Raw genomic sequence first — 14,736 nt, forward strand, 5'->3', positions numbered from 1 at the left:
AAGGGTAAACGGTCTGCACTTATATTATAGAGCTTTATCAGCTTCACAAACGGTCTCAAAACACTTCACACTGTTTCCCATTCACACACTAACGGTTCCCCATCAGGAGCTTCTTTGGGTTCAGTGTCTGCCTGAGGACACTTCAGCATGTGGACGGGAGAACCGGGGATTGAACCACCAACCTTATTGATTAGTGAGCGTCTCACTCTTCTATCTGAGCCACAGACGTACAAATTGTTCTTTTTTTTTTTTTTTTTTTTAGGTTTGCTCAACTTTTACTCTTCCACACAAACATTCATTAATAAACAACTGTTGTAAACCTTCATGAACGTCTCTTGAACTTTAAAGTTGTAACATCAGAATAAACATCTCTATTTCCAGCGTTTAAAATTCAATGTCACTCACTAAAGTTCAACGATGGAAACACTCAAAAAACTCCATTTTGTGGTGCAACATGAACAATAACATGGCTTTTTATTTCAGCAAATTGTTCTTCAATGCCTGAACCGCTGAGCACTGAAGATCAAACGCTCAGAAAAAGTCCCAGTTTAAAAAAATCCCATCTTTAACAGGAATCTCCAGAGACGGTGGTGTCGGGGGGAAGCTGAGAGGGGCCCTCGGCTCATTCTGGCTCCGGGCCTCCGAGCTGGTTGATCCAGCTCTGATCACATGTATGTATGTATGAGTAGGTATATATGAGTTTTGTAGCAGCAGTGTGTTTTCAGCTGAAGGCTCTCAAACAACCAGCTATTGATTTTATCCTAATAACCACCTTTTTCCCTCCTCAGGCTTCTCCTTAAAGAAAAGCAAAACGCTACCGCTGCGAACCCTGACACCTGCCACAGCTTCATGCAGCCGCTCTGATAAATTTACATTAAAAAAAGAGAGGTGTGTGTGTGTGTGTGTGTGTGTGTGTGTGTGTGTGTGTGTGTGTGTGTGTCTGCCTTCCACCGCCTTTAATCAATGGAAACGTTTTTGTGGGGCTCCGGAGAGCCAGTGGAGCCGAAGATAAATATTGGCAGAAAAGAAAAATGTGTCGTCCTCCCCGATTGAGGGGGACATAATGATATTCAGAAAGAGACCCCCTGCTGAGACGCAAGGCAAACTGTTCCTAAGCAACAAAACACATTTTCCCTCTCCGAGTGCTCACAACGAGGCTGGTGGCGGGCTTTTTGGGGATATATGTGTGTGTGTGTGTGTGTGTGTGTGTGTGTGTGTGTGTGTGTGTGTGTGTGTGTGTGTGTGTGTGATATGTGTGCCTTTGTCTATTTGGATATGAGTTTGTATTATGTCTGTGTGTTTGTCCATCAGCCTGGTTGTCAGTGTTTGTCTGTCAGTTCTGTATGTGTGAGCATGTGTGTGTGTGTGTGTGAGTGTGTGTGTGTGTGTGTGTGTGTGTGTGTGTGAGTGATCCCACTCAGGATTAAGGGGTGTTAGGGAACAGTGACCAGCATCAGTGCGAGTGGATTCTGCCACACTCAGACAGACCTGGCTTCCAGCAGCTGATGGTTTGTATTCGAGATGATGGAGGGACATACATCAGCTGAAGCCACGTGTCAGAGGTCGTCGGAGCCGTGTGATGCTGTGATATCACGTCGTGTTATCTTCATGGCGACATGTCAGTTCAGACACAGATAACAACAACAGACGATCCAACATCCAACTGAAGTTCTGAGGAGTGAAGCTCCTGAATCAGCACAATAAGCATGTTTAAAGGTCTTCTGCACATGGAGCTGGCGTGTCTGGTCCGTGTTTCCCTTCCACATGTATGAATGTCCATGTGGATCCAGGTGGACGTGAGCAGATGATGAATTTGACCTTGAACCTCGACAGATGTGTGAAGTCTAATATTTAATTATTGATTATTTAGAGTATTTAAACATTTCATTTTGCACTTCCATAAAGTTGGAGGGTTGTGACAAATAAAACAAATAAAATAACGGTCAGAGCTGATGGAGCATTCGCTCAGATGTCTTTGTCGTCCACAGAAGGAGCCGAGCTCCAAAAACAGACTCACATCATCGTAGAAAAATACATGTTTGTCTGCTTCGTTGTCAGCAGCTGATTTCATGTTAAACACTCGGTGAGTAAAGATGCAGAAGTGACTCTTCAGTTTGTGTTCTGTAGAATCATGTTGGGATAAATTTCATTCATATTACCATCGTTCCACACGCCAACATTCAGTGAGGATGGTTGGTGTACATTTAATAAAAAAAGAAATCAAAACATTTCATCATGAGTATTTTCAAAGAGTCAAAACACAAATAAATTCCTTCACCTGTCCAGTGAGAGCGACGAGTGATCCAAGACTGACACCTAGTGGCCAAACACGGCAAGTGAAACAGCCGAGAGACCGAAGCGTGTTTCAGCTCAGTAAATGAAATCAAACCAGACCAATTCAAACATGCAACCTTGATAGTAGCTTGGCAGAACTCTCCTGTAGAGGTCAAAGGTCACGTGTGATCCCAAAGCCTGCTAACATCCTGTTACGACTCAGGTCGGCTGGATGTGATTTAGAAAAGTTATTCACGTCTGCAGAGATTTTCAGAACGTGAACAAAAGATGAAAGCTGCACGGTAGACAGACTACAGTGTTATGTTGGTACATAACAGAAAAGAATAAAACCTAAATAGGACTAACAGAGCTGCTGGTGTATCTCTTGAGTGTGTGTGTGTGTGTGTGTGTGTGTGTGTGTGTGTGTGTGTGTGTGTGTGTATTCACACTGAGGCCAACAACACTGTATATTACCCAGACTCCTCAGTGGCACACATCTGTGCTGCACTTTTCACTGACAGTTTTGTGCAGTGGTTTCCAATATAAGGGTCAGGCCCCTCCAAAGGGTCACTGAATACATCTGGGGAGGTTGTGAGGTCATCAATGAGGTTGAAAATAGAGGAAAAAAAAACAAACTGATTTGAGGGAAATGTCTCTTTATTGGAACAAAGTTTGTTTTTTTAGTTTTCTTTTCCCTCAATCTTAATCTTGAAATGTAGGTGAAGCAGTAAACATTTTAAATAGACCATCGAATGGTAGAAACGGTTAAAGTACTCAATGTACGAGTTACTTCCTGCAACTGATGCAGATAAAACGAGTGATCCTCTGATCCAGTAGACTCGAAGGGGCTTTGAGCGCCCCCTGCTGGACACACGGATCAAAACAAGCCCATTCAGGCTGACGGAAGTTACTTCATAACTTACTGCGTGCCAACACAAACATGCTGCATCTGGCTGTCAAAGCTCAACAGCACTCATGGCAGATTCAATATGATTGATGAAGATGAAGATGAAGGTCGCTCCTGCAGCAGAACTAGAAGGAGTCCGTTGTATATTAACTGTCCTCTACGATAGTAACTGAACGATGAGAGTGAAACACGTTCCTGCTGATTTAATAACACGTATGTTCCTGCAGAACTTCTTTGCGGTGTAAATTCCAGTCTGGTAATAAGTTCTCTTCCAACCAGCTGACGGATCCACGTCAGGGCAGAACATCAAATGAGACCACGACACGACTGTAAGACCGGATCTATTTGGCCTCCATGTTGGCCGGGCCTCAGATGCTGCTGTCAGATTGTCTTGCAGCAGCTTCCGTCACAATGTTTCCCAAATAAACTCCACTAATTTCCCCGTGCGGTGATTAAGTATGTACAACGAAATAATTCGGTGTTCTGTCGCAACCAATTATGTTCACTTTGGAGTTGCGAGTGGCAACATGAGAGAGACACAAATTAGCTGCCATTTGTAACATTTATCCTTCCTGGATATCTGAAGCCAAATCAAAGCAATTATGACCCGAGCGTGTCTACTTTCCATTTTACCAAGTTCATTAAGCAAATTAACTTCCTAATTAGCTTTTGGCTTCGTGCACACTTTCATCCGCTTTTTGAGGTGCTTTTAAGTAACGGCCGGCACACAGGAGCCCAAACAGAGCTGAGTAAATACAACAGGGGCAGGAGAATGGTCCGCTAACAAATCACACCCAATCAAAATCCCAGCATGAACTGAGGGACACATGCAACATAATGAGTGAAGTCTCAAAGACTCCAGGAGGGTTTCCTCCAACTGAACAGCTGCATGTGATTGGCTGCAGTCTAATATACCAAAAAGCACTCAAAAGTGAAAAAATGTTGTTGTTGTTTTTCCAGTTGTGTATTTTCTGTACATCGCAGGTGTTTGTGTCCAGGAGGAACCCTCTACTGTTGGTTATCAGTGAAGTTGTTCTTAAACAGAAACTCCGCCTGGAACAAAATAAAAACAAAACACATGATCGTGATTAAAGTCAAGAGAAGTCCTGATGGTGATGACATACAGAGTTCAGTACCAGGAAGTCCACGGGGTTGTCAGGTCGAACTGTGCAGCACTCGATCAGACCCTGGGTCAGCGTCGGCATCACGTGCTCCATCAGGTACTTCCTGCTGGGGCCCGACTCCGCCTCCAGGAGCTCCGCCTCCTGCTGCCTCACCTCCTCCAAACGCCGAGTCTGACACACACACAGTAACACAAACAGGGTTCTCCACCAAACATTAGAGACACTCAGAGCAGTTCATCTACAAACACTGCTGATGAAGTGAAAAGCTGCGTTATGACAACACGTGAAGAAGAAGTCGTGTTTATCTGAAGGTCCAATCAGAGACGAGTTCTCCTCCAGTGATGGTCGGAGTCTCTTCTGTCACACTGTGACTGTGAAGCTCCTTTTCTCCACCTACCGACTCCTCCCAGGATGCAGCCCGGCTCCTGGCCTCCTCTTCCTCCTGCTGCTCCTCCTCTGCCCTCTCCTGGGCCTCTCTCTTCATCCTCTCCTCCGTCTCCTTCCGCTCCTCCTCCTCCACCTCCGTGATGCTGGCACCGTAGTTCCTGGTCGGGCCGACAGCGGTGAAGATCTTCTGCATCAGCAGCCACCAGTCGGATTGGTCGTTGCTGGTGATCTCTGGAGGAGGAAACACAGAAAGGTTTAGAGACGGACTCCTCCCTCCTTCACCTCCTCTCAGGACGCGATCCTGCTTCACGGGTTACCCAGTAACACAGGGGAGATGTCCTGCTCAATAAAGTAGTGGACCACGGGTTCCTCCTCCATGTTGCCCTCCCTGTACCGGGCCAGCCTCCTGAGGAAGTGCTCCTGCTCGTAGTGATGCTCCGTCACCAAACTCTCCGGCAGGTTGATGACTCGGTCGATCAGGAAGCTGTCGGACGCGTCCAGGTTCAACACCAACTCTGTGGGCCGCACAAGGAAACCGTGACTGATGCAGCGCATCCATCTCTCCGACCATCAACCTGTGTTGCTGCTGGAGTTGTAAAGAAACAACTGGATGCAGTTTTGTTGGCTGACGTGTTTCTGGAGGAAATGACAGCATGATGACGACAGACCTGGCAGCATCTTCCTGGTCTGTGGGACTCCATCCTGTTCCTCAACTGGAGAAGAAACAACAGATGTTCATCCGTTCAGACACGTCTCTCTGAGCTTCCTGCCGTCGTCTCACCGTAGAAGAGCTCCTCCGCTTGTTCGAACGTCCTCGGGAAGTCGTCCAGAACAAATCCCTGGTTCTTGCAGGGGTTGGACATCATCTTCCTCTTCAACACCTCCAGCGGTTCTTCCGGAGGACCTGAGACACAGAAGAGCTCGTTTGACCTTCCGGGAACATCCAGTGTGCTTCTGTACTTCAAGGGACGGATGAAGTGCGTCTTATATTTCCCACAATGCACCTAGTAGCACCATATAGAATCATAGTTGTTGTTTTTAATCAGCTCCTTGCCAGGATTATTTCTATTTACTGGGTCTTTGAATTGTTTGTTGTGTTCCTGTTGAAAATAAAAGGTCTGTTCTTGTAAAGATCCTGATCGTTTTGTGCATTTTAAAATATAACATTTGAACTTTACTGTAGCGGTAAACAAGTTGTTTTGATAAATTCATCAGAATTTGTCTCATTTATAACAATAAATGAACATATGAGCTTCATTGTGAACATGCGTACGGAGCAGTTTGTAGGAAGCTGATCTGTTTGAAAGTGATTTTACTTTCCGAGGAGAACTACCTCCGCTCTGAAACGACACGTCGGCGTCCTTCAGGAAGATGTGATGCAGCTGGTAGTGTTCACAGATCTTTTTGGACATGGTGGTCTTCCCCACTGCAGGAGGACCCAGAACACACACACGGATGGGCTGCACACAACACACAACACAACACACAACACACACAACACACAACACGAACACGACATCAGATGAACATCATGACATCAGCAGCACTATGGACGCGTGGACTCGTCTCAGTTCTGAACCGTTCATGTTTCCAGCTCTCGTGTATGTTTGGACTCTGACGTGTGCGTGGGTTCCCACCAGCAGCCCGCGGGTCTGCCGGTACTCCTCCACCACCGCCTCCATGTTCTCCACCAGACCGGTCTCACACAGCCAGCTGAGCGAGAACAGTTTCCTGATGTAAATGCCCTCCATGCGCAGGTTGACCTGCAAGGAATCAATTTCCATCACCTGTTGAGTAGAAAAGAACGAGTCAGCAGATCTCAAAGGAAAACATGAACATTTTGGAGAATCTTATTTCTATTTCTTAAATCCCGTCCTCAATGTTCATTCATAATGATGATGTTTGTTTACTGAGCGTGACAAGAAGGTGAACATCTGATTGACTGATTAAATCAGAGTCGTTTCCATTATGTTTATGTAAATTCAAACTTTAGAGCTGCAGTGTATTTTTGATCTTTGGACAGAAACTCGCTGATTTCTTTATGCTAAGCTAAGCTAACCATGTCATTTCAGCTGTTCTTAACACACACACGAGTTTGATATCAATCTTCTCATCTGTGTCTCAAAGAAATAAAGAGTATTTCTCAAAATAATAATCATTACGAGCGGAAAAACGTCTGTTGTCATTTCCAGTTGTAGCGACAGGAAGGATCGTGAATAATCAGCAGCATCTAAAACAAACAGCCGTGAGCACGACGGTGAGCTGTGTGATGTAAACCAACACTCAGGTCCTGCATGAAGAAAGCCTCCTGAAAGATTGTCTTCTGGATGTGTCCCCGTCCGAGAGCTGAGGAGATCGCCTGGTGGACAAACAACACAAACTTCAACTGTGAACATAAACCGTCACAGATGTAATGAAAGACGAGTGTTTTGTTTGCGTAACACAACGAACTCTCCTTGGTTCCCTCCGGTGTTTGTTTGTACATGATACATCTTTGATGTGTTCATCTGCTCCTCACACCTTCACTACGTCCAGCATGGTGTTACTGGACGAGTCCACAGCCAGCAGGTAGAACGGTTTGGGCCGCTGTTGGATCACGTTCTGAACCACGCTGGAACACAAAGACATCACAGCCTTCATAAAACGATATTAAAAAGCCAACGGAGGTCTGTAGTGGTCGTGCAGAATAAACTCGTCCAACCTCGCCAGGTCTTTGACGTGAATCATGGGGACGATGTTCTTGCCATCTCCAAACACCGGTACTCTCTTCTCTTGTCCCAGCCAGGATTTCTGAAAACAAACAAAAATACGGATTATTTTAATTATTCAGACGCTTGAAGGAAAATGTAAATTTGTGCTGTTTGTTTTGGTCATTTCAGTCAAAGACGGACGTCTCGACAACTCAAGAAACCGTCTTATATCTTTTTCAACACTGAGAGGTCTAAATGTCCACTTGGAATAAAAGTGGACGTCCAGATCAGACTTTAAGTTTCAACTTTCAGATAAAAAGAGATCTTATTTATCGACAAACCTCACCTTGAAAGCGTAGTGGAAGACCTGCTCCTCCATCCCGTACTGCAGTCCTGAAGCCACCACATACGTGGAGAACAGCTTTCTGTTCTGAAATCAACCACCATGTAACACTGAGATTCCTCTAAATCACAAAGATCTGACACAATCACAGAAATCGAACAACGTGTCTCACGGTTTTTCCCAGTTTGACGACCCTCCTCTCCAACGCGATGTGCTGCTGGAAGTTGGGATGAGCTTTTCTGCGCCAGAAGATCTCATCGGTGAAAGGAAGCTCCACAGATTCCTGATACGAAAAACAAACTTAAATCTGATTGGACGGATTTGTTGATGAGCGAAGACCTGTCACATCGTAAAAATGAATAATAATCCACTAAAATGGCCGACAACAGACACTAAAAAGACTTTAAGTTTGTATGTTCTCTACTGAACAACAATAACTTTGATGTCAAAGAAAAAAAAATCAATCAAAGTGATGTCAATGTATTACAAATGTCAAATACAACATGTTTCTTCCATCTTTTCCGGGTCGGTATTCGTAGTTTAACCTTTGGTTTGAATCCCAGCCCTGATTTTAAAGATACATCCATGTCACCTGAAATTAAGAATAATCCGTGTTACCGGGTCAATGGGGTTGCTGCAGGCCCAGGTCATCACCGTGGAGACGAGGATGAACATCTTCGGTCGAGAAAAACGGCCGATCTCACCGTGGAGGGCTAAAAGTGAAAGACAGGAGGAGGAGACGTCGAAGCAACACGGGACATTGAAGGAATAAAAACAACATGGCAGAATATCAGATACAGATGAGGTTGAAGGGGATTTGACAGCAATAGTTAAAGTGTTTGTTTCTGGTAACTGAATATCAAATTAAACACGACAACATGAGGCCGGTTTAGATGCCGAGGCCACGACAGTTTGGGGACATAAAATGGGCTCGAGGGCACAAACGAAATGAAGAAACCCTGCCAGCAACTCATCAACACTTCCAGACAAACTGCATCTGTGAGCAGCACCTGAGAAAACAGGCAGACAACAGGCTGGTGTCCAAAACAAGACTCACCTGAAACAGCCCACAAGGCCTCAACTCACCTGAAACAGCCCACAAGGCCTCACTCACCTGAAACAGCCCACAAGGCCTCAACTCACCTGAAACAGCCCACAAGGCCTCAACTCACCTGAAACAGCCCACAAGGCCTAACTCACCTGAAACAGCCCACAAGGCCTCAACTCACCTGAAACAGCCCACAAGGCCTCAACTCACCTGAAACAGCCCACAAGGCCTCACTCACCTGAAACAGCCCACAAGGCCTCAACTCACCTGAAACAGCCCACAGGGCCTCACTCACCTGAAACAGCCCACAAGGCCTCATTCACCTGAAACAGCCCACAAGGCCTCACTCACCTGAAACAGCCCACAAGGCCTCAACTCACCTGAAACAGCCCACAAGGCCTCAACTCACCTGAAACAGCCCACAAGGCCTCAACTCACCTGAAACAGCCCACAGGGCCTCACTCACCTGAAACAGCCCACAAGGCCTCACTCACCTGAAACAGCCCACAAGGCCTCAACTCACCTGAAACAGCCCACAAGGCCTCACTCACCTGAAACAGCCCACAGACTCACCTGAAACAGCCCACAAGGTCTCACTCACCTGAAACAGCCCACAAGGCCTCAACTCACCTGAAACAGCCCACAAGGCCTCAACTCACCTGAAACAGCCCACAAGGCCTCAACTCACCTGAAACAGCCCACAAGGCCTCACTCACCTGAAACAGCCCACAAGGCCTCAACTCACCTGAAACAGCCCACAAGGCCTCACTCACCTGAAACAGCCCACAGACTCACCTGAAACAGCCCACAAGGCCTCAACTCACCTGAAACAGCCCACAAGGCCTCACTCACCTGAAACAGCCCACAGGGCCTCACTCACCTGAAACAGCCCACAAGGCCTCAACTCACCTGAAACAGCCCACAGACTCACCTGAAACAGCCCACAAGGCCTCAACTCACCTGAAACAGCCCACAAGGCCTCAACTCACCTGAAACAGCCCACAAGGCCTCACTCACCTGAAACAGCCCACAAGGCCTCAACTCACCTGAAACAGCCCACAAGGCCTCAACTCACCTGAAACAGCCCACAAGGCCTCACTCACCTGAAACAGCCCACAAGGCCTCAACTCACCTGAAACAGCCCACAAGGCCTCAACTCACCTGAAACAGCCCACAAGGCCTCACTCACCTGAAACAGCCCACAGACTCACCTGAAACAGCCCACAAGGCCTCAACTCACCTGAAACAGCCCACAAGGCCTCACTCACCTGAAACAGCCCACAGGGCCTCACTCACCTGAAACAGCCCACAAGGCCTCAACTCACCTGAAACAGCCCACAGACTCACCTGAAACAGCCCACAAGGCCTCACTCACCTGAAACAGCCCACAGACTCACCTGAAACAGCCCACAAGGCCTCAACTCACCTGAAACAGCCCACAGGGCCTCACTCACCTGAAACAGCCCACAAGGCCTCAACTCACCTGAAACAGCCCACAAGGCCTCACTCACCTGAAACAGCCCACAGGGCCTCACTCACCTGAAACAGCCCACAAGGCCTCATTCACCTGAAACAGCCCACAGGGCCTCACTCACCTGAAACAGCCCACAAGGCCTCAATTCACCTGAAACAGCCCACAAGGCCTCACTCACCTGAAACAGCCCACAAGGCCTCACTCACCTGAAACAGCCCACAAGGCCTCAACTCACCTGAAACAGCCCACAAGGCCTCACTCACCTGAAACAGCCCACAAGGCCTCAACTCACCTGAAACAGCCCACAAGGCCTCAACTCACCTGAAACAGCCCACAAGGCCTCACTCACCTGAAACAGCCCACAAGGCCTCAACTCACCTGAAACAGCCCACAAGGCCTCAACTCACCTGAAACAGCCCACAAGGCCTCACTCACCTGAAACAGCCCACAGACTCACCTGAAACAGCCCACAAGGCCTCAACTCACCTGAAACAGCCCACAAGGCCTCACTCACCTGAAACAGCCCACAGGGCCTCACTCACCTGAAACAGCCCACAAGGCCTCAACTCACCTGAAACAGCCCACAAGGCCTCACTCACCTGAAACAGCCCACAAGGCCTCACTCACCTGAAACAGCCCACAGACTCACCTGAAACAGCCCACAAGGCCTCAACTCACCTGAAACAGCCCACAGGGCCTCACTCACCTGAAACAGCCCACAAGGCCTCAACTCACCTGAAACAGCCCACAAGGCCTCACTCACCTGAAACAGCCCACAAGGCCTCATTCACCTGAAACAGCCCACAGGGCCTCACTCACCTGAAACAGCCCACAAGGCCTCAATTCACCTGAAACAGCCCACAAGGCCTCACTCACCTGAAACAGCCCACAAGGCCTCACTCACCTGAAACAGCCCACAAGGCCTCAACTCACCTGAAACAGCCCACAAGGCCTCACTCACCTGAAACAGCCCACAGGGCCTCACTCACCTGAAATAGCCCACAAGGCCTCATTCACCTGAAACAGCCCACAGGGCCTCACTCACCTGAAACAGCCCACAAGGCCTCAATTCACCTGAAACAGCCCACAAGGCCTCACTCACCTGAAACAGCCCACAGGGCCTCACTCACCTGAAACAGCCCACAAGGCCTCACTCACCTGAAACAGCCCACAAGGCCTCAACTCACCTGAAACAGCCCACAAGGCCTCAACTCACCTGAAACAGCCCACAAGGCCTAACTCACCTGAAACAGCCCACAAGGCCTCAACTCACCTGAAACAGCCCACAAGGCCTCAACTCACCTGAAACAGCCCACAAGGCCTCACTCACCTGAAACAGCCCACAAGGCCTCAACTCACCTGAAACAGCCCACAGGGCCTCACTCACCTGAAACAGCCCACAAGGCCTCACTCACCTGAAACAGCCCACAAGGCCTAACTCACCTGAAACAGCCCACAAGGCCTCAACTCACCTGAAACAGCCCACAAGGCCTCAACTCACCTGAAACAGCCCACAAGGCCTCACTCACCTGAAACAGCCCACAAGGCCTCAACTCACCTGAAACAGCCCACAGGGCCTCACTCACCTGAAACAGCCCACAAGGCCTCAACTCACCTGAAACAGCCCACAAGGCCTCACTCACCTGAAACAGCCCACAAGGCCTCAACTCACCTGAAACAGCCCACAAGGCCTCACTCACCTGAAACAGCCCACAAGGCCTCACTCACCTGAAACAGCCCACAGACTCACCTGAAACAGCCCACAAGGCCTCAACTCACCTGAAACAGCCCACAAGGCCTCAACTCACCTGAAACAGCCCACAAGGCCTCACTCACCTGAAACAGCCCACAAGGCCTCAACTCACCTGAAACAGCCCACAAGGCCTCACTCACCTGAAACAGCCCACAGACTCACCTGAAACAGCCCACAAGGTCTCACTCACCTGAAACAGCCCACAAGGCCTCACTCACCTGAAACAGCCCACAAGGCCTCAACTCACCTGAAACAGCCCACAAGGCCTCAACTCACCTGAAACAGCCCACAAGGCCTCAACTCACCTGAAACAGCCCACAAGGCCTCACTCACCTGAAACAGCCCACAGACTCACCTGAAACAGCCCACAAGGCCTCAACTCACCTGAAACAGCCCACAAGGCCTCACTCACCTGAAACAGCCCACAGGGCCTCACTCACCTGAAACAGCCCACAAGGCCTCAACTCACCTGAAACAGCCCACAGACTCACCTGAAACAGCCCACAAGGCCTCACTCACCTGAAACAGCCCACAGACTCACCTGAAACAGCCCACAAGGCCTCAACTCACCTGAAACAGCCCACAGGGCCTCACTCACTTGAAACAGCCCACAAGGCCTCAACTCACCTGAAACAGCCCACAAGGCCTCACTCACCTGAAACAGCCCACAGGGCCTCACTCACCTGAAACAGCCCACAAGGCCTCATTCACCTGAAACAGCCCACAGGGCCTCACTCACCTGAAACAGCCCACAAGGCCTCAATTCACCTGAAACAGCCCACAAGGCCTCACTCACCTGAAACAGCCCACAAGGCCTCACTCACCTGAAACAGCCCACAAGGCCTCAACTCACCTGAAACAGCCCACAAGGCCTCACTCACCTGAAACAGCCCACAGGGCCTCACTCACCTGAAATAGCCCACAAGGCCTCATTCACCTGAAACAGCCCACAAGGCCTCACTCACCTGAAACAGCCCACAAGGCCTCAACTCACCTGAAACAGCCCACAGGGCCTCACTCACCTGAAACAACCCACAAGGCCTCAATTCACCTGAAACAGCCCACAAGGCCTCACTCACCTGAAACAGCCCACAGGGCCTCACTCACCTGAAACAGCCCACAAGGCCTCACTCACCTGAAACAGCCCACAAGGCCTCAACTCACCTGAAACAGCCCACAAGGCCTCAACTCACCTGAAACAGCCCACAAGGCCTCACTCACCTGAAACAGCCCACAGACTCACCTGAAACAGCCCACAAGGCCTCACTCACCTGAAACAGCCCACAAGGCCTCAACTCACCTGAAACAGCCCACAAGGCCTCACTCACCTGAAACAGCCCACAAGGCCTCACTCACCTGAAACAGCCCACAGACTCACCTGAAACAGCCCACAAGGCCTCACTCACCTGAAACAGCCCACAAGGCCTCAACTCACCTGAAACAGCCCACAGACTCACCTGAAACAGCCCACAAGGCCTCACTCACCTGAAACAGCCCACAGGGCCTCACTCACCTGAAACAGCCCACAAGGCCTCACTCACCTGAAACAGCCCACAAGGCCTCACTCACCTGAAACAGCCCACAGGGCCTCACTCACCTGAAACAGCCCACAAGGCCTCAACTCACCTGAAACAGCCCACAGACTCACCTGAAACAGCCCACAAGGCCTCACTCACCTGAAACAGTCCACAAGGCCTCACTCACCTGAAACAGCCCACAGGGCCTCAACTCACCTGAAACAGTCCACAAGGCCTCACTCACCTGAAACAGCCCACAAGGCCTCAACTCACCTGAAACAGCCCACAAGGCCTCACTCACCTGAAACAGCCCACAAGGCCTCACTCACCTGAAACAGCCCACAGACTCACCTGAAACAGCCCACAAGGCCTCAACTCACCTGAAACAGCCCACAAGGCCTCAACTCACCTGAAACAGCCCACAGGGCCTCACTCACCTGAAACAGCCCACAAGGCCTCAATTCACCTGAAACAGCCCACAAGGCCTCACTCACCTGAAACAGCCCACAAGGCCTCACTCACCTGAAACAGCCCACAAGGCCTCAACTCACCTGAAACAGCCCACAAGGCCTCACTCACCTGAAACAGCCCACAAGGCCTCACTCACCTGAAACAGCCCACAAGGCCTCACTCACCTGAAACAGCCCACAGGGCCTCCTCCACATGCACGGCATGCTGGGTAATGTTGTAGATCACAACATCACAGTCCATCAGTTTAGAAAGCAGCTCCCTCCTGTCTGGTTGCTGACGTACAAACGAAAAACATCTTAAATTCGGGGTTTAAATGGACCCTGAAGTCGCTCACCAGTCGTGGTGACTCACCGAGTATTCCTCCAGGACCTCCGGCCCGTCCGCGGCCCGTCCCTCACCAACTGTCCCGACCACCTGGAAAGCTGCTCCGCTGTGGTCTGACGTCACCTCTTCGTCATCACCATCAGCGTCGGTACATTCACACAGGAGCTGTAAACACGACGACAGCGTCAGATCATCTCGTCCCAACTACAACAGAACAACCTCACCGAGTTACCTTCGCGATGTATTTAGACGCGTACGAGTCCACGTCGTTGACAAAGACTCGTTTCGGTGAACGTTTGACTTTCTCCGTCTCCATCTTGCTTTCAGCGGTTTGCCGTTGGTGTCCCGTTGCTATGGAGACGCGACGCGGAAGTACCTGTTGGCGGATATCCGCCCGTGAACAGCTGCTCCATGCTGCCGACGT

At 49.5% G+C, this 14,736-nt stretch overlaps 1 protein-coding gene across 1 annotated transcript; it reads right to left on the reverse strand.

The window, feature by feature from the left end:
* Positions 1-2,886: 2,886 nt before the first annotated feature.
* Positions 2,887-14,654, reverse strand: ak7b (adenylate kinase 7b). The gene is made up of 17 exons (XM_069172453.1): positions 14,545-14,654; positions 14,340-14,477; positions 14,153-14,261; positions 8,344-8,438; positions 7,898-8,008; positions 7,729-7,812; positions 7,394-7,482; positions 7,213-7,303; positions 6,974-7,051; positions 6,330-6,479; positions 6,026-6,152; positions 5,474-5,596; positions 5,361-5,405; positions 5,010-5,207; positions 4,703-4,923; positions 4,318-4,476; positions 2,887-4,234 (listed from the first exon to the last, which is right to left on the reverse strand). The coding sequence occupies exons 1-17, from the start codon at positions 14,626-14,628 to the stop codon at positions 4,190-4,192; spliced, it is 1,947 nt and encodes a 648-aa protein (XP_069028554.1). The 5' UTR covers positions 14,629-14,654; the 3' UTR covers positions 2,887-4,189.
* Positions 14,655-14,736: the final 82 nt, after the last annotated feature.

The sequence above is a fragment of the Embiotoca jacksoni genome, unplaced genomic scaffold (assembly GCF_022577435.1).
Source record: "Embiotoca jacksoni isolate LCO1_2020_lvr unplaced genomic scaffold, fEmbJac1.0.p SCAF_53, whole genome shotgun sequence".
Lineage (NCBI taxonomy): Eukaryota > Metazoa > Chordata > Actinopteri > Embiotocidae > Embiotoca > Embiotoca jacksoni.

Coding starts and splice junctions, on each gene's coding strand:
- ak7b (XM_069172453.1), bottom strand. CDS start 14,628: ATGGAGACGGAGAAAGTCAAACGTTCACCGAAACGAGTCTTTGTCAAC. Junction 8,439..14,152: donor GGCCCTGTGGGCTGTTTCAG/GTGAGTGAGGCC, acceptor TTTCACTTTTAG/CCCTCCACGGTGAGATCGGC. Junction 8,009..8,343: donor GCAGCAACCCCATTGACCCG/GTAACACGGATT, acceptor TTTTCGTATCAG/GAATCTGTGGAGCTTCCTTT.